The 27525-nt window shown below is 40.7% G+C and overlaps 1 protein-coding gene across 1 annotated transcript; it reads right to left on the bottom strand.

The window, feature by feature from the left end:
* On the bottom strand, positions 1–27525 carry LOC308687134 (histone H2A-like; the record flags this gene model as incomplete). The annotated part of the gene is made up of 2 exons (XM_081359398.1): positions 1–339; positions 27478–27525. The coding sequence occupies 2 exons, from the start codon at positions 27523–27525 to the stop codon at positions 1–3; spliced, it is 387 nt and encodes a 128-aa protein (XP_081215524.1).

Raw genomic sequence — 27525 nt, 5'->3', positions numbered from 1 at the left:
CTACTTGGCCTTCGCGGGCTTCTCGGTCTTCTTGGGCAGCAGCACGGCCTGAATGTTGGGCAACACACCACCCTGAGCGATGGTCACGCCACCCAGAAGCTTGTTCAGCTCCTCGTCATTGCGCACCGCCAGCTGCAGGTGTCGAGGGATGATGCGGGTCTTCTTGTTGTCCCGAGCGGCGTTTCCAGCCAACTCCAGGATCTCAGCGGTCAGATACTCGAGCACAGCGGCCAAATACACCGGAGCTCCAGCACCGACGCGCTGGGCATAGTTGCCTTTGCGGAGAAGCCTGTGAACACGGCCGACGGGGAACTGCAGTCCCGCCCTGGAAGAGCGACTCTTCCCAGATATTACATTTGGCCCGGATCCGTTTTAAGCCCCTTGCCTCCGTTTCTATCTTAGAGACGTTTTCTGATTGTGAACCAGATTCGTGCCAGATAGAGGTTTCAGCTTAAACATTCTAACTGCCATCAGTTCAGTATTTATATCATTTTACAGATCTGGCCCAGATCACTTTTCCCATAGGTAACCGAAAGACAGCTGTGTCTGACACTGATTTGGTCCAGATCTGCAGTATGAATCTGAGCCGATAGCCTACTGTTTTCACATAGGCTACACTGGTGTGGCCCGAATCTGTGATACATATCTGAGCCGACTGCATTTAAAAAAGGGCTAAAAACTGCTCTGGCCCATATCTGCAAAACGGATTTGAGCCAACACTGTTTTGACAGAGACTACCTGATGTGGATGCAAATACTTTTCTCAAACTGTGTGAAGAACTCCGTGGAATAAACATTTTCAAAACAACATGGTTAGCCTACCTAGTCTGCATATTTTTTTTTTCTATCTAGAGCATGAGATAAATGCATTGTCATAAGCTGAGCAATATTATCAGTGTTTAAAAACTATACAGCAACATTTTGTGATGCTATAAGGTCCGTTACAGCACACACTGTAAAAAAAAGTGTAATTTTACAGGTAATTGTCTGTATTTGTTTACAGATATTTACCGTTTTGTCATTATTACAGCAAATATCTGTAAAATAAAAGGCTGTAATTTAAAGGTCCACTGTTTAATTTGCAGGTAATAGAGTGCCGAAGTTAAGACGTCATTTTGTAGGACAACCCGGAAGTTAGCGGCGCATGGTTCCCTCGATCGAAAAGCAATGCATTTTCCCCATAGACTTTTGGAAAATCGCAAAAAATAAGATCTGTGTTCAACAAAGAGTTGTGACCCTATCACGTTTTGTCTATCAAGATAATCTTTACAAGTTAATCCAAAATTTATACATTTTGAAGCCTAAATAAAGCCGTCAGATATAAAATGCTAACGGTAGGCTATAAACGGACTACAGCACACCATGGTTGCGGATCAACGTCATCATCAAGCTTCCTCAAACTTTATTTAAAAAACACGCTCGCTCATTATGATCTGCGCTGTGTATGAACCTATTTTTTATGGTATGAACACTTATCCACTTTTTCATGAGAAATATTGCCCATTCGTTTTTTCCAAAAATGTTAGAAACTAATTGTGTTTATGCGTGCCTCTCTGAGATTTTTTTTAATCTTTTGTTAATGTTTTATTTATTTGTTTATTATTTTGTTAGTTTATATAAACCTTAATATTATTTTCTTTGTGATTAAGATTATTATGCCTTATCATTGTGCCCCAAATAAACTTTAAAGATTATCTTTCACTGTATTATGTTTGATTGTATGTTTGCATACCATTTGCTAATTCGCCAGGAAAAAAACGCGCTTTTACCATCTCAGAAGCACTAACGTTATGGCCGTATCAATTTCCAATCTTATGTCCTTTATAGAAAAACCATAGATCGAGGAGAGAACCACTATAAATCTGGACATGAACAGTGCAGCTTAGATGCTGGTTTACTTGCCGGTATATTAAGGGCCAGCATGAGGGACAAGGTTAATCGAGTCTCGGTAAGTAAAACTAGGGAGAGATAGAGGAGTTATAATAGTGTTCTATGTATTTAAGATAACTATATAAATAATCTCTTAACAAGCATAACACAGTTAAATTCCAAACATTTAATATAATAGTTGTAGGCCTATATAATTATATATGTTGAATTTAAAGAGAATTGTCCAATAGCAAATGCTTATTATATAGCCTATATTATAATTAAACCATATATGTTCCCTAAATAAACCATATATACTCATTTTGTTAACATTTTCTATATATTTTTACCTGGTAATCCACAAGCCCCAATGTGAGAGCCAGTGTAGTAAATTTTTATCTCACATTCACATTACTGTGAGCTGACTGGAGTGTAGTTACAATAGTATACAAGTAGTATACAATAGTTTAACATTTTATTTGTGTATTTGTCAGACAGGCAACTTACAGTGCATTAAGGCTATACATATCAGCGTGTTCTCTGGGAATGAGCCAAGGGTAAAAGCCAAGTTCACAAATATCAGGGTGCAGGACCCACCCTTTCTATAATTATATCCAAACAAGTTACAATAAAAGTCAATAAACCAGGTATTATTTTTGAATATTTTAATTAAACACATTTCTCAACGTAACGTTAGCCTTTAATAAAACTGCAGCGGATCTAATCTATTAAACAGTGGCGAAGTAAACAAGCTTTTAGATATTTTAAGAGAAAGACAAGGTATTTTAGCTGTTGATTTGGTTATGAAAAACGTTTATTCTTGCTACTGCTAGCCTTTTTTACTCCATCTGGCACGAACCCAGAGTCTCCGCTGGGTAACATCGGACGGAAAACGGTAAAACGAGATTTCATTTTCATTCGATGACTTGTGGTTGCATTTCGGGACAAAACAAAAACAACGTTATGTACATTAACTGAAAGGTAAACTTCTAAGAACGCGAAGCTGAACGTGAAGCTGAAACGCGGGCTCGTGAGAGATTTCATGTTTGTCATGATGACGTCTAAGTCCCCGCCAAAAGATGTAGTCCCTTTTAGCAACTTGTTAGCAACCACCGTTTTTAAGACACAAAGTTTAAAAAAATCACAAGCAGCTATTACTGGTGTGTTTTATGTCAAAGATCAAAAAGTGAAAATATTTAGAGGCTTTGTTAACCACAGACCTTATTTCAGGCGATTTAGCAAAAACCCATTCAAAAAACCCATAGACTTTAGGGCGAGGGAACCAGTGCTAAAATGCTAACTCACTTCCGCGTTTTGGCCTACAAAGTGACGTCATAACTTCGGCACTCTATTGCTTGTATTTTGGTTTTACATCAATTTTGACGTTTTTTAAAAGGAACTTGTCTGTATTTTTACAGAGTTATGTGTAATTTTACAGAAATTATTAGGTAATATTTTACAGATTTTTTTCTGTGAAATTAGAAAACAAAGTAAAGAAGGTATAACTGCGGAAATCAGCATCTATTCAATATGTTTTCCTTACAGATTATTAAGCATGTGGGGGTTAAAGTGAGTTTTTTTAAGGTTAAATAATAGTATTTGTACAGTACCCTACATAGGCTACAGTAGGCCTGTATTGAATTATTTTTTATTTCACATGTTATTTTATAGGCCTACTCATTTTGATCATTATTTCATTGTCTTATTCTCCCATAATTTCATGTATATTTTATTAATATTTTTCCAAATCTCCGTTGCTGCACATTCAGGGCTTTGTGTGTGTGTGTGTGTGTGTGTGTGAGTGCGCGCGCGCGATGACGCAGATTCAAATTCGCCGCCATTACTTTTCCGCTGTTTACTCCCGCCCACAAAGGTTAACGTTAGCTGATCAGTCCAGTTTGGGCAAGCGGGAGATTTGAATTCAGTCTACTCTCGTGAAGTGGATTGTGAGATCAACAGTGGTTCAAAGCAATCGTATTCGTCAAGAGCAGCCGTGAGCAGGAGTTCTGTGTTTGTCAGTCAGTCCGTTTGGATTCTTTGGAAATAACGCCCTTTTCAGTGAGCCTTGTTCGTCACAGCGGACATCATGCCAACCGATCACCGGCTGAGGTAAGAGTCTCATTTACTAGCAGTTAGATGTGAACGATATTTTATATTACATTTGTGTTACGTTTACGGTTTTCAAGCTAACGTTAGCATTCTTAAATTATGTTCAGTTAACTGGCGAGAGCTGGAGGGCAAAACACTGATAATGTAGCATCATGCGTCTTTACGTTTTCCATCTGTTTTAAGAAAGATCAGTTGAACCCACATCTCAAAAGACCTAAAACAAGCTTTCGTAGACTTGTTATACATATCAAAGTCCGTTTAATTGTGTATAAAATCGTTGTTAATACGCGATAGTATGTGTCAGTAAATCACTCTTAAATGGCGGGACATTGAGGGAAGAGTGGGTTGAGTTAAATGATTGTTGCACCTGACCATTGATGAGCGTAAAGGAAGAGAGTGATTAAAAAGAGGGGCACAGCGAAGCGTGCGGGGTTCTGAGAAGCGGTGTGTTTTTACTAACGCCGAGCTGCACTCAAGGTTGGGGGGTGGGTGCCGTTCGCACGCTGTTTAGGGCTGCCGGCGGCGAAGATAGGAGAGGGGGTAAAATCTTTGCGTGGCAGGGGGAGCTGCCACTCGACCAGTCACAGATATATGCGCCTGCCACTCGACCAGTCACGGATATATGCGCCTGCCACTCGACCAGTCACAGATATATGCGCCTGTCACTCGACCAGTCACGGATATATGCGCCTGCCACTCGACCAGTCACAGATATATGCGCCTGCCACTGCGTTATATGCGCCTGCCACTCGACCAGTCATGGATATATGCGCCGGCCACTCGAACTTACACAATATGTAAGGTTTAAAAAAACAAAACAAATGCAGCGCGCGTCTCGTGGCTCTATAGCATCGCGCCGGCCATACCAGCCACACGATCTCTCGCTGTTTACGGCCACTACCAGCCACACAATCTCTGACTGTTTACATCTTTCAGACACTCCTAATGATACACGAGAGCACTCAGACAGTGCAATACAGATCTTATTTACCTATTTCTCAACTAAATCTTACTTTTTATTCGCTCTTTTTACCCGTATTGTGCGCGCTCGTGGCTCTATAGCATCGCGCCGGCCATACCAGCCACACAATCTCTGACTGTTTACATCTTTCAGACACTCTTAATGATACACGAGAGCACATAGACAGTGCAATACAGATCTTGTTTACCTATTTCTCAACTAAATCATATTTTTTATTCGCTCTTTTTACCCGTATTGTGCGCGCTCGTGGCTCTATAGCATCGCGCCGGCCATACCAGCCACACGATCTCTCGCTTACGGCCACTACCAGCCACACGATCTCTCGCTGTTTACATCTTTCAGACACTCCTAATGATACACGAGAGCACACAGACAGTGCAATACATATCTTATTTACCTATTTCTCAACTAAATCTTATTTTTTTATTCGCTCTTTTTACCCGTGTGCGCGCTCGTGGCTCTATTGCATCGCGCCGGCCATACCAGCCACACAATCTCTCACTGTTTACATCTATCAGACACTCCTAATGATACACAAAAGCACACATACAGTGCAATACATATCTTATTTAGCTATTTCTCATTGTATCTGTTTTTTTATGTGCTCTTCATACCCGTATGGGAGCGCGCTCGTGGCTAAGCGAAGCGTCGCACCAGCCACACGATCTCTCGCTGTTTACGGCCACTACCAGCCACACGATCTCTCACTCTTTACATCTATCAGACACTCCTAATGATACACAAAAGCACACATACAGTGCAATACATATCTTATTTACCTATTTCTCAACTTAACTTGTTTTTTTATTTGCTCTTTTTACCCGTATATGGGAGTGCGCGATCGCTGCTCGTGGCTCTATTAGAAACGCGCCGGCCACTACCAGCCACACGATCTCTCACTGTTTACATCTATCAGACACTCCTAATGATACACGAGACCACACACAGACAGTGCAATATAAATCTTACCTATTTCTCACGTTATCTTGTTTGTTATTCTTGTTTGTCTGCTTAATTATTTTTATCCCCGTATATTTTAATATATTTATATTTTTAATATATTTTTATTCTGAATTTTGCACACATAAGTTGAAAGGCATTTGTTTGTGCATGCATAGTAAAACATATCTGCAACATTTATCAAGTTCACTGATAATTATGCGTGCATTTATTATTATCTTAATGAATAATGTAACAAGGACCAGGCACGGCGTCATGGGTGGGCCTGACGGGCCTAGGCCCACCCACTTTTCAACAGGCCCACCCAAAAAATAACTAAAAAATAATAATTAATATATTCTAATTTTGTCAAGAATTATAAAAAAATCGTTAATTTGTACTAAAATAGTCTAAATGTTTAGTTTTAAAAACAATTTTAAAAAGCTGTCTATGTCTATTTTGATGTTTCTGCTCAAGTTCAGCAGACAGTTCGGGTTTGTTCCGATCAGAGCTCGTGAGTGGAGAGCGCATTTCTGAATATTCCGCTCCGCTCGTTCATTCCGTAGGGTCGCTCGCTCAACCCAGAATGGCCTGCTGGTTCGAAAATATGTGGAATAAGGGCTGCCTCCGACTAATTTTCGACTAGTAGTTGTTCATTTAAGCCATTCGTGGACAAATCGCCGCTTTAAATAGGCTATAGCCTACAGGATAATAAGCGTTATGACCGCACGCATAAAGCTTGCCACAAAGAACCGGTTAAAGTAATGATTATGAATGTGTCTAAATTAGCAAGGAGACATTTAATTGTTTAGTAATAAACTGGTGTTTTCTGTGTCGCTGGCTGCAAAGATGAAGTTGACGATGCAGACTCGCATGAACGCCAGAGAGAAATGCACATTTCATATGGATTATATAATCAGACAGAGAGTAGCCTATAGCCTATTTATTTTGGTTTTAATATTTTCGTTTAAAAGTAGACATTTCAAGCTTTCTGTAATATATAGCCTATATTTCTCAAATCTGTGAGGCACAAGCTGAGTTTCGGCGCCTTCCAGTTCACATGCAATGCAAGTGATCGTGTCGGCGCCTTATTACATTGTCTTATTTATTAAATACGGGCAATTGATTGATAAAACATTGATCAAAATTAAGATACAATTTATACAAAACGAAAATCTTTTAAAAAGAGTTTTCTATAAAACAAAACGTCAAATGAAGTCGTCAAAATCATGTTTTACCAAAAACAGCGCCGTTGCTAGGAGGGCGCCAGCGCCTGTGGATGATAGCCCTGAAGACGCCTAGCAATGATATACCTTTAGTGGTAGTATACCTTTAGTTAAGTTATACCTCAAGAGTCTTCGTAGCGCGCTAAGAGACAATGTTATCGGAAAATGCAGCCCAGGTATGATGCGTATGATGCGTAACGGAGATTCCAATTCCTTCTTTGGTCAGAACCATGGAGAGCGATCGCGGATAGGTCTGTCCTATGCACCGAAACTTTTAACAATGCAACAAAATATTTAAAGAGCATCAAGCTATTAAAATCTATATTATGTATACGCACAGATAATATAATAGTAGGCTATATTAGTAAATATTTTTTATTAGGTTAAGCAGTGATTGGATAACGTTTTTTTTTTATTTTATTTTTTTTATTTAACGTTTTTAATTTAAGGCCCACCCGGTCTGGCCCATCCAAAACTGGAATCCTGGCGCCGTGCCTGACAAGGACGAAGCATGTAAACTGCGTTGTTTGTTTAGAATGGAATGATCGCAAATAGATCCAAATGAAGAAACGTACAAAACCATAGTAGAAAATGGATGGGCCCGGACCTAAGGCCCAATGGTAGCGCCGCGGCTGCTCTCGTGTATCATTAGGAGTGTCTGAAAGATGTAAATAGTGAGAGATCGTGTGGCTGGTAGTGGCCGGCGCGTTTCTAGAGCGCGCGAACTCCCATACGGGTAAAAAGAGCGAATACAAATAAGATTTAGATGAGAAATAGGTAAATAAGATCTGTATTGCACTGTATGTGTGCTCTCCTGTATCATTAGGAGTGTCTGAAAGATGTAAACATTGAGAGATTGTGTGGCTGGTAGTGGCCGTTAACAGCGAGAGATCGTGTGGCTGGTATGGCCGGCGCGATGCTATAGAGCCACGAGCGCGCACAGTAGGCTACGGGTAAAAAGAGCGAACAAAAAATAAGATTTAGTTGAGAAATAGGTAAATAAGATCTGTATTGCACTGTTTTTGTGCTCTCGTGTATCATTAGGAGTGTCTGAAAGATGTAAACATTGAGAGATTGTGTGGCTGGTAGTGGCCGTAAACAGCGAGAGATCGTGTGGCTGGTATGGCCGGCGCGATGCTATAGAGCCACGAGCGCGCACAATACGGGTAAAAAGAGCGAATAAAAAATAAGATTTAGTTGAGAAATAGGTAAATAAGATCTGTATTGCACTGTCTGTGTGCTCTCGTGTATCATTAGGAGTGTCTGAAAGATGTAAACAGTGAGAGATTGTGTGGCTGGTAGTGGCCGTACACTGTAAAACATTTGGAGTAAGATTTACTTGAAAAAAGCTTGCTAATTTTTTTCACTCAGAAAATGCTAGTAAATTTACAAAGTTTGCCAAGTAAAAACCTAAACATATTCATCAGTAGCTTTAATTAGAAATCTTTAAGTTAAATTTACTTGAAATATGGAATTAAGTAAACTTTACTTAACCTAGTTAAGTGAAAGTAACAAAGATAATAAGTAATTTTAACTTGGCTAGTAAATGGTTGATTAATATCGATTTAGTTGAAAATTCCTTTGCATTACATTTCACTCAAACAATAATATTGAATTATACCAATCATTTATAGTATGTGCTTTACTTAGATTATCTAAGTAACTTATACTACATCATGTCAGATGTTAAGTCTCATGTGAATGCAAATACAGTACCTCAATACTTCGTAGACAATACACAATGACGGTAACATTTGATGGATCATTTTTGTGTTTGAATGTGTCATTTTGAGCAGAAAATTTACTTGAAATGTCACAAAATGGCAAGTTACTAATCCTGACAACAAAAGCAATGATAAAACAGTGTAAATACAGCTGGAAAACAGTGAAAAATGAACCTCATTAATTATTCAAGGTCCAGTGCATGATGGGAACCCCAGTATCAGAAAAGTTGAGTAATTTTTACTTAATTTTATTGAGTTAATATTTACGTTTCCATTTCTACTCGCTTGAATTAAGTACTGATATGGAATTTACTTAGTTTTTTTAATTCTTGCCTGGACTAACTCTTTCATGTAAATTACATTGTTTTTTTTCAGTAGTATTTACTTCACCATAAAATCATTTTTTACAGTGTAAACAGCGAGAGATCGTGTGGCTGGTATGCTATAGAGCCACGAGCGCGCACAATACGGGTAAAAAGAGCGAATAAAAAATAAGATTTAGTTGAGAAATAGGTAAATAAGATCTGTATTTCACTGTCTGCGTGCTCTCGTGTATGATTAGGAGTGTCTGATAGATGTAAACAGTGAAAGATCGTGTGGCTGGTAGTGGCCGGCGCGTTTCTAATAGAGCCACGAGCGCGCACAATACGGGTAAAAAGAGCGAATAAAAAATAAGATTTAGTTAAGAAATAGGTAAATAAGATCTGTATTGCACTGTCTGCGTGCTCTCGTGTATGATTAGGAGTGTCTGATAGATGTAAACAGTGAAAGATTGTGTGGCTGGTATGGCCGGCGCGATGCTATAGAGCCACGAGCGCGCACAATACGGGTAAAAAGAGCGAATAAAAAATAAGATTTAGTTAAGAAATAGGTAAATAAGATCTGTATTGCACTGTCTGCGTGCTCTCGTGTATGATTAGGAGTGTCTGATAGATGTAAACAGCGAGAGATCGTGTGGCTGGTATGGCCGGCGCGATGCTATAGAGCCACGAGCGCGCACAATACGGGTAAAAAGAGCGAATAAAAAATAAGATTTAGTTAAGAAATAGGTAAATAAGATCTGTATTGCACTGTCTGCGTGCTCTCGTGTATGATTAGGAGTGTCTGATAGATGTAAACAGCGAGAGATCGTGTGGCTGGTATGGCCGGCGCGATGCTATAGAGCCACGAGCGCGCACAATACGGGTAAAAAGAGCGAATAAAAAATAAGATTTAGTTAAGAAATAGGTAAATAAGATCTGTATTGCACTGTCTGCGTGCTCTCGTGTATGATTAGGAGTGTCTGATAGATGTAAACAGCGAGAGATCGTGTGGCTGGTATGGCCGGCGCGATGCTATAGAGCCACGAGCGCGCACAATACTGGTAAAAAGAGCGAATAAAAAATATGATTTAGTTGAGAAATAGGTCAATACGATCTGTATTGCACTGTCTATGTGCTCTCGTGTATCATTAGTGTCTGAAAGATGTAAACAGTGAGAGATTGTGTGGCTGGTAGTGGCCGTAAACAGCGAGAGATCGTGTGGCTGGTATGGCCGGCGCGTTTCTAATAGAGCCACGAGCGCGCACAATACGGGTAAAAAGAGCGAATAAAAAATAAGATTTAGTTAAGAAATAGGTAAATAAGATCTGTATTGCACTGTCTGCGTGCTCTCGTGTATGATTAGGAGTGTCTGATAGATGTAAACAGCGAGAGATCGTGTGGCTGGTATGGCCGGCGCGATGCTATAGAGCCACGAGCGCGCACAATACTGGTAAAAAGAGCGAATAAAAAATATGATTTAGTTGAGAAATAGGTCAATACGATCTGTATTGCACTGTCTATGTGCTCTCGTGTATCATTAGTGTCTGAAAGATGTAAACAGTGAGAGATTGTGTGGCTGGTAGTGGCCGTAAACAGCGAGAGATCGTGTGGCTGGTATGGCCGGCGCGATGCTATATAGAGCCACGAGCGCGCACAATACGGGTAAAAAGAGCGAATAAAAAATATGATTTAGTTGAGAAATAGGTAAACAAGATCTGTATTGCACTGTCTGTGTGCTCTCGTGTATCATTAAGAGTGTCTGAAAGATGTAAACAGTGAGAGATTGTGTGGCTGGTAGTGGCCGTAAGCGAGAGATCGTGTGGCTGGTATGGCCGGCGCGATGCTATAGAGCCACGAGCGCGCACAATACGGGTAAAAAGAGCGAATAAAAAATATGATTTAGTTGAGAAATAGGTAAATAAGATCTGTATTGCACTGTCTGTGTGCTCTCGTGTATCATTAGGAGTGTCTGATAGATGTAAACAGTGAGAGATCGTGTGGCTGGTATGGCCGGCGCGATGCTATAGAGCCACGAGCGCGCACAATACGGGTAAAAAGAGCGAATAAAAAATATGATTTAGTTGAGAAATAGGTCAAGATCTGTATTGCACTGTCTGCGTGCTCTCGTGTATGATTAGGAGTGTCTGATATATGTAAACAGTGAGAGATCGTGTGGCTGGTAGTGGTTGGCGCGATGCTAATAGAGCCACGAGACGCGCGCTGCATTTGTTTTGTTTTTTTAAACCTTACATATTGTGTAAGTTCGAGTGGCCGGCGCATATATCCATGACTGGTCGAGTGGCAGGCGCATATAACGCAGTGGCAGGCGCATATATCTGTGACTGGTCGAGTGGCAGGCGCATATAACGCAGTGGCAGGCGCATATATCTGTGACTGGTCGAGTGGCAGGCGCATATAACGCAGTGGCAGGCGCATATATCTGTGACTGGTCGAGTGGCCGGCGCATATAACGCAGTGGCAGGCGCATATATCCGTGACTGGTCGAGTGGCAGCTCCCCCTGCCACGCAAAGATTTTACCCCTACAGGAAGATAGTGTAGCGGGCTAAACTGTAGATAAGGCCGGGTAATAGGAGTGCGTTGGGCGCCGCAGCTTTTCAGAAGGGGGGTGCTCCGTTTCCGCTATTGCTCGGAGGCCTCACGAGCGCTGTATTGGTGTTTGCTTTTTCCCCTTGACCAAACAGCGCCAAAGCCTAGACCCGGGGGGAGGGTCTCGGCTCCCGGGAGAGTTAAGTAGCCTATCAAACTTTATATGTGTGTGTGTGTGTGTTTGTGATTTTAAATCTAGCAGTATAACCATATCATGATGGGTGGGAGGGTTAGAATGAACTAAGTTCGTATGTTGCAGTCTGATGGCGTCTTGGGTGTTAGGTGCACGTGCCTTGCGAATGTGTGCCGTGTCTTGCGGTGGTGATGTGTTTTATAGCTTTTGTATATTTATTGTGTGTATACTAGCTTTTAGATAGTCTATTTATTTGCGGTTTCCTCTGTGTAGCATGCTCCATTGTGGTGTTGTTCGCCCAGGCTACTTAACATAGGTATTTGGGACATTTAGAACCTGACCCAGTCTCTGAAATGTTCGGTAACTGAATGAATTGTTAAATAAAGATTATTGTTTCTAATCCCGTGGTGCTGCTTGCTTTATAGAGTAGATTTCTCTAGCCACAACATTAGCCCCTGAATCAAGGTTTATTACAATAGCATGGGCAATTACGTCAGAATCAAGACTGAACGCTAGCACAGCTGATCAAACGGCGAGCACGGCGGCTGACGTAATGTCTCGTTCCCGCCTCTCAGGGAACCGAGGTTACGATAGTAACCGGAGACGTTCCCTTTCAAGGCGGTCACTTCGACATTACGTCACTGACGTATATGGGAACTGTATAGAATCCCGCCGTGAGCGCAGTGAAGATAAGCCCTGAACGGGGTCAAGCTACACTCCCACGAGAGACAACAGTTCTAAGCCAGCAGCGCCGCTAGGAGCACTCGAACTGATGGCGAAACTAGACCAAGAAACGTCTGTTACGACCTACCAAGTTGCATATCCAATGCAATGAAGCGAAGGCTGCACTGGAGGGCAGCATAACACCATAAGCACTCAAGCACAAGAGTTAACACAGTGTCGACGGCAATAGCGGTGACAGCTGCATAACCTTATAGCCATACACAGAGTTAACAGAACATTGAAAACTACTGTGTAATGCGGAAACAGCTATGTAACATTATAGTCATAACACAGAGTTAGCAGCAATGGTAACTCTGCATAATGCAGACTACTGCACAGCTGGTGGTAACAGTTCATGAGTCCATTAATAAAACTCACCGAACCCACGACGCTATAGGCAGTGCATAAAACGTGAACCCCTGGCGAACGTGTTCTGAGAAGACAGCCAGCATACCTATATCCCGTAGGCATTAAACCACATGAAAAGCGTTGAATTCAGTGAGAAGTCTCAGTCCCTAGTACCATCCACCAAGCACACAAACAGCTAGTCAGACTGCTGCCTGGTGGTCCACGTACATCTGCAAAGCCCTAACAGGGCCAACAGCACTCTGAGCATCAGCATCATGTGAGGCTGACGGCTCAGCAGATAAGGCGGGCAGGGATAAATCTGTGCTCTGAACGGTGTAAGCGTCTTCGGAACGCAGTTTGGTATCGGACGGAGAGTGACGCTGCAGTCACTAGGTCCGAGACAACGTAACATCATTCACATAGAATGAGCGTAGGTCTCCAAGTGCTTCGCTGGGGCGAGAGCAGGTGGAAAGGTCCTTCTCAAGGAGATCTCTCAGCACTTATTAGTGTGAAGTGTCTTGCTCAACTAAGGACCCAGCAGCGGACACACAAGAAGGTTCCACAGCTTGGGGCTGGGGTGACAATCGTGCTGATCGCCTGTATTAGCAAGACCTTCTTGAGGGGGATTGTCATGGGGGAGCCCCATAACTCTCTCAGGTCCGTGAACCGGGGGATGATAGGCCAGCAAGGGGGTCACGAGGAAACTGACACTCCCTTGTAGAACAGTCCGATGTTCTATAGCCGATGTACAGAAGTGCAATTTAACACATAGCTGAATGTACATAAACACAGTGCCATTGGCCGTAGCGACAACAACTGTGAATATACGCAGTTAGATAATAGCCCCATAATAGCATAGCACCTCAGAAGTACACAAACACAGTCGTAGCCGTAGCTAGAACTGTGAGTATACGAGTTAGTACAGAATAGCCAGTTGCAGTGAAGGAAACAGGGCAACATAACAGCGTAGCACATGTACGTAACAGCATCGGTCGCTGTAGCGCCAACTATACGCAGTAGCTCAATATAGGCACTGAAGGATACGGGGCAACACCGCAGCATGAACACATCCATGTGCAATAATGTAGCGCAGGTCGTCGTATCGACAGAGACTGTGAATATGCACAGTTCGACTGGGATAGCTAGCTGCACTATATACTAGGGGTGTAACGGTACGTGTATTCGTACCGGACCGTTTCGGTACAGGGCTTTCGGTTCGGTGCACGTGTGTACCGAATGACTGAATGCAATATTTTGTGTGCGGAACATAGGTACGTTTTCGTGTTTCCACACGAACATATTAAGTGGCGGAAGTCTCCGCGTTCAGCGCAAATCCCGCCCTGCAGCTGATTCTAATGTTTTACCAGTGTTTTACCCGTCGTCACTGTAACCTAAACCAATGAAATAGACTGCAGGGCGAAAAAAAGCTTTTCCGCTCCGTGTGCGCCGCCGCACTCTCCGTTCCGTGTGTGTGTGTGTGTCGGCCCGCTGCGCTCTCTGCTCAATGTTCGAGTCCGTGTTTGCGCTGCGCGTTCTGCTCTGTCGTTAACGGCCCAAACACTCCAATCATGTACCGATCACGCACTGGAAAAGCAAAGTCTGCTCAAATAAGGTGAAATTTCTCAGTAGTAGACTTCTGTTTGCTGAGCTGATATAGTTATGCTGGCAACAATGGTAAAATGACCTGCTCTGATCACATGCTCTGGTAATAATAGCTTTGTACTATAGCTTTGGACTATATTTTATTTTGATAATTAGTAAAAAAGTGAAGAAAAAAAATCTTAATTTGAATATGTTGATTGATTATTGAAAAATAATAATACATTGATATATTTATGTTTAATATTATTTTATTATAGGGCTATTATCTGTTCCTTTTTTCCCTGTGTTTCATTTAATTAGGTGATTATAAGTTTAATTATTGATGATTACAAGCTTGGAGGAATTGCAATTAATTACAGCAAATTGTGCAATTAATTAGTTCTTTTTTTTATCGATTCCCAGCCTTCATTTTTAAATATGAGCAGGCCTACAAGCTGGGATTGGTAATGCTGCACTGTAATCATAGTTATTTATTTATATTTTTCATTATATTTTATTATGTGATATTGGTTTGAGACTGAGAGTATTTTATTTAGTGGAGAACTTTGCAGCAGTATTTTATTTCTTATTCTTTTTTTATTTTATATCTATTTTATTATATTTTATTAAAAAGTGTTTAAAAAAGTGTAAACAAATTGTTAAAAAAAGTTTATAGTAATAAACAACCTACAGTTTAATGTTTGCATTTCTTTCCCTTACTGTACCGAAAATAAACCGAACCGTGACTTTAAAACCGAGGTACGTACCGAACCGTGATTTTTGTGTACCGTTACACCTAGGGCTGCAACTAACGATTATTTTGATAATCGATTAATCGGACGATTATTTTTACGATTAATCGATTAATCGGTTTATGTACTTATATTTTAGTTTTGCCCATTTTCCCCCCAAGTAAATTATTAACAAAGGGTCTTTATCATTCAACATAGACTTTTTAGAGATTTTAACCATTTTGCATTGTCATATCCTCATCAAAAACATACCTGGAGTTTTTTTATTATGTGTTAGTAATCCTTTGTCGAACTCTTCTGCAATCAAAACACTGACCCATACGTACTCTAGCAAATTTCACAAGGAGATTTCAAATAATGTTTTCACCATGGCAGTCCTTTGGGCTCCTAAAGTAGTTTAACATCCCGAACAAAGCTTATTAATGAATCTTGCAGAACATATTTTCACGAAGAATAAGAATAAAACAGAATACAGATGCAGTAAATTGCATTTTATTTATTTGCTGTAAACACACAGCTTATACCTGGGAAACAGCTTTATAGCTTATGCTGTGAAATCAATTGGAAAGTTGAAAGTAGCTCAACTTTATGGTAATGAGCTATGACGCGGTTCAGCGGCAAACGCCAGCAACCAATCTATATATAGACGTCCTTCGCGCTGGCTGATTCCGGAGAAACATACGATGTAAACTTTCGTTCCTACCAAAACATTAATTGCAGAGTTTAACCACCATAGAGTGAAACAGTGTATCATTTGCATGTGTTTTAAGTCCTGTCAGCTTGACAGGGCATATATAAGAACGACCAGAGAGAGAGCCCCGGCCGCGCGCGCGCACTCACCCGAGCGCTGTCTTGCTCTCTCTCTCCCTCGCACATATCAAAATCAATTGATACGATGGTGTCGGAAAAAAAACTCTCCAGTGATGAAATGTTTTCTTTGTTGACAAATCTTGTGCGATATCCTAAACTGCCGAATGCTGCTTCGTTCGATTAGTTTTATCTTCCGCTTTTTTCTTTTTCTTTCTCGAGCTCCACTGCCGCCTGCCTCCGCCATCTCGCTGTGCGGGAAGCATGTGACATAAAACAAGGCCAGCTATTGGCTATTCGCTACTTCTCCTGCTGTACTGGCTGAGTAAAACCTCCGGTGGCTCATTACTGCCACACTTTGGTCACCGCAGATTTAAAATATGCACGAAATAAGCGAGATGGGTCTGTCTGCGGACTGCAAGACTGGGGGCGTAACTTGAAAGGGGCGTAACTTGAAGTAGGCGTAACTTGAAGTTGTCCAAAGGCTTGTTCGACTTCATGCAGCTCTGCGCAGACCGATCGGCGGCTGACTTGAAGCAGTGCATGCCGGTTAGAAATTTTGTCCGACTTGATGCAGCGCCGACGCCACGTGACTGTGACGTATGCCATCAAAGTACCGCGAGGGCAATTCGAGAGTAGCCGGAGAACTCAGCCAGCGCAGCTTCTCAAGAGCGGCTGCATTGGGCTGCACGAGGGCGGATGACGACACAGCTGTTCCACGATTGGCCGGATTCACTGCATGACAACGATCACGTGTGTTTCGTGTTTATTCGCACACCTTTAGTTCTTCTAAAGCTCTCAAATCAGTTTATTATAACAGTAAACACTCTTTTCATGTCGTTGTCATGTTATATTGTGTCATGTTTATCAAATAAAACAGATTAAAAAACGTAGACTCCACTTCATTTATAACAGCTTATGTTGAACTTTATTCTTGTTCAAACAGACGCTGTATGAAGCAGTAGCCTACATAAAGTATTGAATAAAAATGTATCTGAAAAATCTGTGTATTATTTGTCAAATATTGCATTTATTTCACTTCAGCTGTGGTAAAGTATGCAAATACCACGTGAGCAGTCACTACGGGAACCAGAAAGTGTCCGACTTCACGTCTCCGTTTGCAGCTCCTCCGCGCCTGCACGCGGCTACTCTCGCCGATCGGTTGCATCCAGCCGCAGCCGATGTCGAACACACCTATCATCACAACCGAATCACACGAGATGTCAGTAGAACGAGATTTTGTTGGCAAGATGGCAGCTCGTTCAGAGACCACGGTAAGAATATTTTCCACAGATAACTGTTTAAATTGAACTGTATAAGAAATGTTCATACAGTAACACATTTTTCTACTGTTTCTGGAGTTGATAATCTATCTATTAATCTATCTATAAGAATAAGCTAGCTAGTCAGGGTAAACATTAGGGTAATTTGGGAGCTCACTCTGTAACATGCAACGTGTAATGTTATTTATTTCCCCTCACACATCGCTGCATTCAGAATAATGCACGTTTCTTAGTGGTGATTACTTGAGTGCCACTTGTCAATCTGTGTCCTGAAGATGCCAGCAACACAACACATAAGATGGACCCTGGAGTGGTCACTTGCCATTATTAAAATGTAAATGCATGTTGTACATAGATGTTTCCTAATTTATTATTTTCTGTATAAGTTTATGACTGTTTCCTCTGTGATTTGTGTGCAGCTGTTGTGCTTTTGAGTGACGATTCTACATTTGTGTGGGCCACAGTTATGATTCAAGTCAAGGTTCTAGTGCTAAAATTATTTTAATCATCATAATATAACATTCACTTCTACATTAGACTAATGCTTTTTGTTTTAGGCAATAAGTGTTTCTTTTCATTTCTGAATTGTCTTGTTGTGGGGTGGCACACCACTACTAAAATTAATATTGAGGAAAAAGTTCATATTAAAAAAAAGAAAGAAATGCAAACATGTTTTACACTTAAACCTTTCTTTTTTTTTGTCAACAGGTGTGGTAAACTGGAACTCCTTTTCAGAGGAGTATAAAAGGACCTACTGCATTCCCTATCTGGGGCCTGTTTCAGAAAGGAGGTTAAGTGAAAACTCTGAGTATGTTAACCCTGAAATGAGGGAAACTCTGAGTTTTCTGTTTCAGAATGGGAGGTATGTCAAACCTGAGAAAGCAGAGTAAGTCAAGCCCGTTTCTGAAAGAGAGGTAACTTATACACAGAGTCAGTTACCATGGTAACTTACTCTGTGAACCTAACCTGGTCGGGAGCAGGTTTTCTTCTGTAAACCCAGAGTTTCTTTTGGTCTCCTCCCCCTTTTTAAAGAGGAAGTGGTGTTTAAACACCTCATTCATTCTTTCAGTACATTTTTATTAATACAATTAATCTTTTATTAATAAATAAAATGTTGCTATTTTTACTGCAGTTTTAAAAAATAAATAAGATGAAGTCTATATAACTCCTTAACTGGCAACTGAAAATACAGTAGTAGATTATTTACATTCTAAACAAATAAGAATACCTGTTTATACTTAGATTTAAACTTTGATTATGTCGGCTACTCCACATAAAAATGTGAAATAATCAGAATGTGTAGATTGTTTGATGTGTAGACACATAATATTATATATTAATATAGACTTGTATTTGTCACATGATTTCTTGGGTGTGCCTGATTAAGGTGATCACCTGTATCTATTTAAAGTTGACTTCACTATTACATTAACATTGAGCCTGATGAAGACCTGAGGGTCGAAACGTTGCTTGAGCTTGAATAGCTTGAATAAACTCTTTTGGAGCAGTAATTTTCAGTGTGTGGACTTCACACTTCTTTATTTTGTTTATATCATTTAGTTGTCCTGCACCTGCGCCCAATTTGGGTGTTTGGGATGTGCACACCATCTTTGTATTTTACATTAAAAATATACCTTTTAAAAATGTGTGTTAAATATACAGAATTGTTCTATAGTCTAATGCAATTACATCAGATTTTACTTTAAATTACAGAAGAATTAAGAGTAATCCCTTTCATTAAATTACAGTATTAATGTTCTAATACTGTAAAATTACAGTAATAATGTTTGTACTGGTGAGAAATATGAAGACCTCTTTTTGTCTGGCGCTGTTGCCATGGTGACTCATAATATCTGCGCTCCATTGATAATGGCTTTTTATAGTTGTGGTGCACGCGCCTAACTCAGAGTAGTTCAACTCAGAGTTGATTAAACTAACTAATTTCAGCTGTTCTGTAACCGAAAACTCAGAGTTTCTCATCTCAGGGTAAGTCAACTCAGAGTTTAAGTTTTGACTCAGAGTTGGTTGAACCTCCTTTCTGAAACAGGCCCCTGATCTCCCGTTGCATTCAATGCGATGATTTGTACAAAGACTGTGAAGGATACTGGGCAAGTGGACAAAGAGGAAAACTTCAAGGGTTCTACTCTGAAAATGATTTTGCTGGATACTGCTGCATGGACTGTTTTTATGTGGCTGGAGGCACAATATGATTTTCTATGACAATATTAGTGCCAGAAATTGTGGATTGCCACAATTGTGTTGCCTTTCAATAAAAAAAAAAATTGTGATAAGTTTTCTTGTAGTTAATTTGTCTCAAAGTATCATAAGATATTTGACAGTAGTGCATTTAGCGGTTTATTACTGTTGTCAAAAATTCATTTGTCAGCACATCAGGCAATATGACATGAACAGATGTTTAAAATTATTTATTTAAAACATGAAAAGATGTTTAACAATATTTATTAAAAAAAAAATGTTTTAGACAAAGCACAATTTCAAAAGAATAGCTATATTAGTACTTACTCCACAGTAGTTGAGGTGGGACAATTAGAAAAAAACAATACATTGCAATATGTTTTCTAGCAATACATTAGGCTATCAATACCTTGGCATTAATGCATATTGAAACTTGCTTTACTGAATACAGACAAAAACAGGCATTTTGAAGATGTCATCTCAAAGGTTTATGTTCATGAACAGGTAAGAGTCAGTTTAGTTTATTTGAATATGTTCAGTTAAACGTGTGCGAGATCGATTAAAAAGCATACGGAACTAATCGCATACTTTAATCAATCTCGCGGTCATTTGATGTCATCTCGTCATATCGCGGAAGTGGGCGTAACTTGAAGTGACGTGACGTAACTTGAAGGGGCGTGACTTGTGACGTGACGTAACTTGAAGGGGCGTAACGCAACTTGAAGGGGCGTAACTTGAAGTGACGTAACTTGAAGGGGCGTAACTTGAAGTGGGCGTAACTTGAAGTCTTGCGGGGTGCAGACAGATTCTATTGAAATAAGCCGCTTACGGCAAATAAAATGAGCCGCTTACGGCAAATAAAAGTTATTTAGCAACTAATCGATGACTAAATTAGTTGACAACTATTTTAATAATCGATTTTAATCGATTAAATCGATTAGTTGTTTCAGCTCTAGTTACACCCCTACTATATACAGGGTAACATGACAGCATAACACAAGTGCGTAAGAATAGTGCATCCATGTATGTATATAACGCAGCGTAAGTCACCGTAGCTGAGATGCACAGTTAGATCAGGATGGCTAGCTGCACTGAAGGAAACAGGGCAGCATTACAGCCTAACACATCCGTGCACGTACATATATCCAGAAACTATGAATATGCACGGTTAGATTAGGATAGCTAGTTTTGCACTGAAGGAACAGGGCAACAAAATAGCAAAAACACGTCCTTGTACGTACATAAGTGCAATGTAGTCGCTGTAGCGACAGAACTGTGAATATGCACAGTTAGATAGGACAGCTGGTTGTTGCACTGAAGGATAGGGGGCAACATAACAGCATAACACATCAGTGCGCACATTTAAAACGTGTGTATAATGCAGCGCAAGTCGTCGAAGCGACCGAAACTGCATGCATATGCGCAGTTCAAACACAATGGTCAGTTACGCTGAGGGCAACATAACAGCATAACGCTTCAGTGTGTATACACAGATGCAGCGCAAGTCGCCGTAGCGACGACTGTGACTATGCACAGATAGATAGGATAGCTAGTTGCACTGAAGGATACAGGGCAACGTGATAACAGTTACATTGATGTGTACAAAGCACAGCGTCAGAGGCATAGCGACATCGACTGTGAATACGTAGTTAATCAGAATAGTCGGTTACACTGAGGATACAGGGCAATATATAACGGCATAAATCATAGACACATATCAATGTACATAACACAGCGTCAGTGGCAGCGCACAACAACTGTGAATACACAGTAATCAGAGTAGCCAGTTGCACTGAAGGAACAGGGCAATATATAGCGGCGTAATTGTAACACATATCAGTGCGTAGTGTGTAACACAGCGTCAGTTGCATCGCGCAACAACTGTGAATACGTAGTAGTCAGAATAGCCATTTGCACCGAAGGATACAGGGCAATATACAACGGCAAAATTCATAACACATATCAGTGTGTAGTCTGTACGTAAACACAGCGTAGTTGCATCGCGCAACAACTGTGAATACATACTGTGTAGTAATCAGAATAGCCATTGCACTGAATGATACAGGGCAATATATAATGGCATAAATCATTATAACAGAGTGCGGTGTGTACGTAACACAGCGTCAGTTGCATCGCACAACAACTGTGAATACGTACTGAGTAGTAATCAGAATAGCCATTGCACTGAATGATACAGGGCAATATATAATGGCATAAATCATTACACATAACAGAGTGCGGTATGTACATAACACAGCGTCAGTTGCATCGCGCAACAACCGTGAATGCGTAGTGGTCAGAATAGCCATTGCACTGAAGGATACAGGGCAATATACGGCAAATTCAGAATATCAGTGTGTAGTGTGTACGTCGTAAACACAGCGTCAGTTGCATCGCGCAACAACTGTGAATACGTACTGTGTAGTAATCAGAATAGCCATTTGCGCTGAAAAATACAGGGCAATATATAGTGGCATAAATCCTAACACATAACAGTGCGTAGTGTGTAACACAGCGTCAGTTGCATCACACAACAACTGTGTCTTCGTAGTAATCAGATTAGCCAATTGCACTGAAGGATACAGGGCAATATACAACGGCAAAATTCATAGCACATATAGTTTGTAGTGTACACATAGGCTAAACACAGCGTTAGTTGCATCGCACAACAACTGTGAATACGTACTGTGTAGCAATCAGAATAGCCATTTGCGCTGAAAAATACAGGGCAATATATAGTGGCATAAATCCTAACACATAACAGTGCGTAGTGTGTAACACAGCGTCAGTTGCATCACACAACAACTGTGTCTTCGTAGTAATCAGATTAGCCAATTGCACTGAAGGATACAGGGCAATGTCGCGGCATAAGCATAACACACACATCAGTGTACATAATCACAGCGTCAGTGGCAGCACAACAACTGTGAATGTTGTAATCAGAATAGCCATTTGCACTGAAGGATACAGGGCAAAATATAACGGCACAAATCATAGCACATATAGTGTGCAGTGAGTACATAAACACAGCGTCAGTGGCGAAGCGACAACAACTGTGAATACGTAGTTGAATGGCCAGTTGCCCTGAAGGATACAGGGCAAAATATAACGGCACAAATCATAGCACATAAAGTGAGCAGTGTGTACATAAACACAGCGTCAGTGGCGTAGCGACAACAACTGTGAATATGTAGTTAAATCAGCATGGCCATTTGCACTGAAGGATACAGGGCAACATCAGCTGTAAGCACATCAAAATGTAATGTTACGTAGGCCCAGCGTCAACAGCATAAGCGGTAACGACTGCGCAACAACACTCACTGGATTGCGGCTGTGCACTTCCATTGTCAGAGAGGGGCGGCTAGAGACCTCTATGCTAGAGACTCATAGCATCCGTACTTTCCCTTTTAGACACGGAGCCATGGCCTTTGCCTCGTCTCTCTAGACGCGCGTCTTGCGCACGACTACCAAAGGACGCCGTGGAAGACGGAGTCTTTCTTGAAGTAGCCTGGCTGAGATACCGGGCTAAAGTATTCCTTATCAACAGGGCCTATCGCGTCGAGTCCTTCTAGCGTGCCCGCGAAGAGGACCGGAGTGGCGACGGGCAGCGTACTCGTCCTAGGGCGGGAGAGGGCCCACCAGCGGCCTGCTGGCGGCAGTGGGCCTCATCCCCGCTGATGCCCGGGTTTATTCCCCTGAGGGCGCGCACTGTCCAGCACATGCCCGTCGTGAGTGCGGCCTCGGTTGATCCTTGTTAGGGTAGAGCGAGTCGATAGGACCCGCACATATCTGGCATGTAAGTTAGCAGCCATCGGATGCGGGGAGGAAATATGCTGAGTAACCTCTATTTCAACTTCCACGATGACTTCAGATAAGACTTCTAGCGTGAAGAAAGAGATTCTGACGTAATTGTCGCGCCCATGCTATTTATACTGCCCGCGGACCGGTCATTATTTGCATGTTTCGTGTCAATTGGCCAGCTGTCTCCAGCTGGCGTTAGCCTATAAGATTTCAGTGAAAATGAGGAGGAAGGGAGTTCCCATATACGTCAGTGACGTCGAAGTGACCGCCTTGAAAGGGAACCATAGTTAATTTTCGTAAGGGTTAACATGGCTATCTCAAGACTGGTAAGAAAACGAATTCAGTAAATACTGTACTTGTTGATGATACAGGAAAGCACATGAGACTAGAATATGAACACAACATGATAAACTGCAAATTCTGGCTGCATCTGCTTGCCAACACGTAGCTATAGAATGCATATGTGCATATATTAGGCTTATAAAATAAAAGTTTATAGAATGTTTGTGTTCTGATGAAGAAATTAACGTATCTACATTTTGGATGACCTGGGGTCACCATAGTAGCCTTTTTCATAGGATACTTTTGATCATTGGTTTGAAAATTGCATTGATCCAGATGAACAGACAGTTACACCCCTAACGTTAGGTGTCTTGTCTCAAAACATCACTGTTAGCCTTTCCTGCTCAGCTTCCAGATCATAGTCAGGTTTTGCATTGTCTCAGTGGAACATATTCTTACATGTGTAAATGTAATACTGAGTTGTTAATTTTTTTATTTTTTTTTGTGTGATTTCAGGTCAAGTGGAAAGCAGAATGATCATGGCAAACAAGGTATGGGAAGAAGTAATTTAAAATATCATAATGGCCGAGTCTTCTGATTCCATATGATTGCACTAAAAGTGGCAGAAAATTTAATTTGTTTTATACTATATTTTCCCATATATTAGGGCTGGGCGATATGGCCTAAAAATAAAATCTCCGATTTATTTTTTATAATTCGATTTCCGATTTTTTTCCGATTTTCCCCCCTACTTATTAAGGAAAGCAATAAGTACAAACGGCAGACAACTTAAAGCAAATTTTAGCTGTATTTAAATTTAAAGCAATACAGTGATATTTTTACATGTTCTAAATTATATACTAAGCTTGTATTTCCTATCATTCACGTATCTTGATGTTCAGTGTTTGTTTAAAGCTACACTGTGTAACTTTTTTAGTTGATTCTTAGCAAAAAACACTTAGTTCTTTCAAAAATATATGTGCTCATTAATGTATATTTACTTCTTTCAAGTAATAAAGTATTCTCTTAAGTTTATAATCTGCCATTGAAAGTACATACGGGTGAGGGGTTCGAATGCAGGTCGCCATGTTGCCCCTCCATCTTGAAACTACATTAGCCAAAGTGGGTCATGCCTGTAAATTCAAGCTTCGCCTTTTGCGTTTTTCACTCAGTGACACCGTGACGAATGCGAGGGGGAGATTACTCGCGAGATCTCGAGTGCCGGCAGATTTGAAAGATAGTGTGGTGTGTGTGTGTGTGTGTACTCACATTTGAAAGAGAGAATTAAAACGTCAACGCGACAGGCAAATCAGCAAGACCATAGTCAACATTGGAGTAACTTTTCCCAGATGGAAAGAGCTCATGAGGAGAAGATTTTAAAACGGACGCCGAGGTTGCCTGCTTAATTCATTTGTGTAAATTCGAAGTTTTATAGTTGCTTGTCTAACCATAGCATGGTTGTGCATAACGCCAGAACGACCTGTAACTTCATCCTCGCGTCAATGGTGAAAAAGTATTGTTTACCTTGTAACATAAATCTGTGCTGCGACGGATCACAGGTGATGAATAGTTTTAAAGGCACAATTTTTTAAGCTATATAAAAAAAGGACACTGTAAATTTTAGTTATTTTTAATTGCTTTTACTTTGTACACATTGTAATGTTAGCCTAATCTGATTATGCTGGGATAGCCGATTCCAAGGGTGACGTTTACCTCCTGACATCTGTCCTGTAGTTTTATTCATTTTAGACGTATTGTTTATTATTGTCATGGACGAAGTCGATAACTGGAAGCCATGTTAATCTTGGAATAATACGGCCACCGTAGGAGTTAAAACGCCCTCGGAATTGAGAGGAACAGAAACTAATATTCACTGGGTAGTCATATACAATTTCACCGCTAGATGGGGGTAAAAATCACACAGTGTAGCTTTAATGAGTAATACTGTAAATGTGCAGGTATGCCGTACTTGTACGTTTAGTTAATTTAACAGAAATTAACTGTACATTTGCTATTATTAAGTACTTAAATAGAGATTGGTCAAAGTTGTGAAACGATCTGCAAAAATTAAAACTGTAAATATACAAACTTTGTATTTGAATTTATGTACTTACAGGTGCTGGTCATAAAATTAGAATATCATCAAAAAGTTGATTTATTTCAAGAATTCAACTTAACAGGTGAAATTAATATATTATATAGACTCATTACATGCAAATTGGGATATTTCAAGCCTTTATTTGTTATAATTTTGATGATTATGGCTTACAGCTTATGAAACCAAGAAATCAAAATCCCAGAAAATTAGAATATTGCATGAAATCACACAGTAATTACACAATAATATCATGGTTATTGAACCAGGTTTGGGTTATTTTGGCAGTATGGGCCGGTGCAAATCCTGCTGGAAAATGAAGGAAGCATGAAGTGCTCTGAACATGTCCTGGTAGACGGCTGCGTTGACTCTGGATTTAATAAAGCACAGTGGACCAAAGTCCTCTTTTCTGATGAGAGCAAATTTTGCATCTCATTTGGAAACCAAGGTCCCAGAGTCTGGAGGAAGAATGGAGAGGCACACAATCCAAGATGCTTGAAGTCCAGTGTGAAGTTTCCACAGTCTGTGATGGTTTGGGGTACGATGTCATCGGCTGGTGTTGGTCCACTGTGTTTTATGAGGTCCAAGGTCAACACAGCTGTCTACCAGGAAGTTTTAGAGCACTTCATGCTTCCTGCTGCTGACCAACTTTATGGAGATGCAGATTTCATTTTCCAACAGGACTTGGCAACTGCACACAGTGCCAAAGCTTCCAGTACCTGGTTTAAGGACCATGGTATCCCTGTTCTTAATTGGCCAGCAAACTCGCCTGACCTTAACCCTATAGAAAATATATGGGGTATTGTGAAGAGGAAGATGCGATACGCCAGACCCAACAATGCAGAAGAGCTGAAGGCCACGATCAGAGCAACCTGGGCTCTCATAACACCTGAGCACTGCCACAGACTGATCGACTCCATGCCACGCCGCATTGCTGCAGTAATTCAGGCAAAAGGAGCCCTAACTAAGTATTGAGTGCTGTACATGCTCATACTTTTCATGTTCATACTTTTCAGTTGGCCATCATTTCTAAAAATCCTTTTTTTGTATTGGTCTAAAGTAATATTCTAATTTTCTGGGATTTTGATTTCTTGGTTTCATAAGCTGTAAGCCATAATCATCAAAATTATAACAAATAAAGGCTTTAAATATCTCAGTTTGCATGTAATGAGTCTATATAATATATTAGTTTCACCTGTTAAGTTGAATTCTTGAAATAAATAAACTTTTTGATGATATTCTAATTTTATGACCAGCACCTGTATTGCATTTTTATTCATAACTTCATAGTTATTTTACACAGAAAAACTATATATTAAAAGATAATTACTGTAGATAGACAGAGCATTATTATAAAAGAACTTTATGTATGCCTAGGTAGCATAGGTTACTATGATACCCTAACTGACAAAAATGCCGAAAATAAGGCAAAAGGACAATCCAGTGGTGATTTAAGCGGAATCGTAACACATCCGGCGCAGCTCCGGTAGGCGGAATCGTTTCACGCACCTGTTACGCATCTGTAACGGGATGATCAGGCGGTGCTGGATCGGCGCTGGCACATATCCGCAAAAACCCCTAAAAACAGACCAGAAACGGCTTTGGCCCGATGTGCGTTTGGACTCAGGAACGAGTCCGTGAGGCGGATGCGGGACAGACCCGGCTCTATCGTTTTGCGGTTGCGGCCCTGTTCCGTTATGCGTCCAGTGGCTATCTGGGTTGGCCTTAGCGCGAGCCTTTCCCCCGGTTTTACCTCTTCCACTCAT

This window comes from Scardinius erythrophthalmus, assembly GCF_964197995.2.
Source record: "Scardinius erythrophthalmus genome assembly, chromosome: 2".
Lineage (NCBI taxonomy): Eukaryota > Metazoa > Chordata > Actinopteri > Cypriniformes > Leuciscidae > Scardinius > Scardinius erythrophthalmus.
This window is presented reverse-complemented; position numbering and strand designations above follow the sequence as displayed.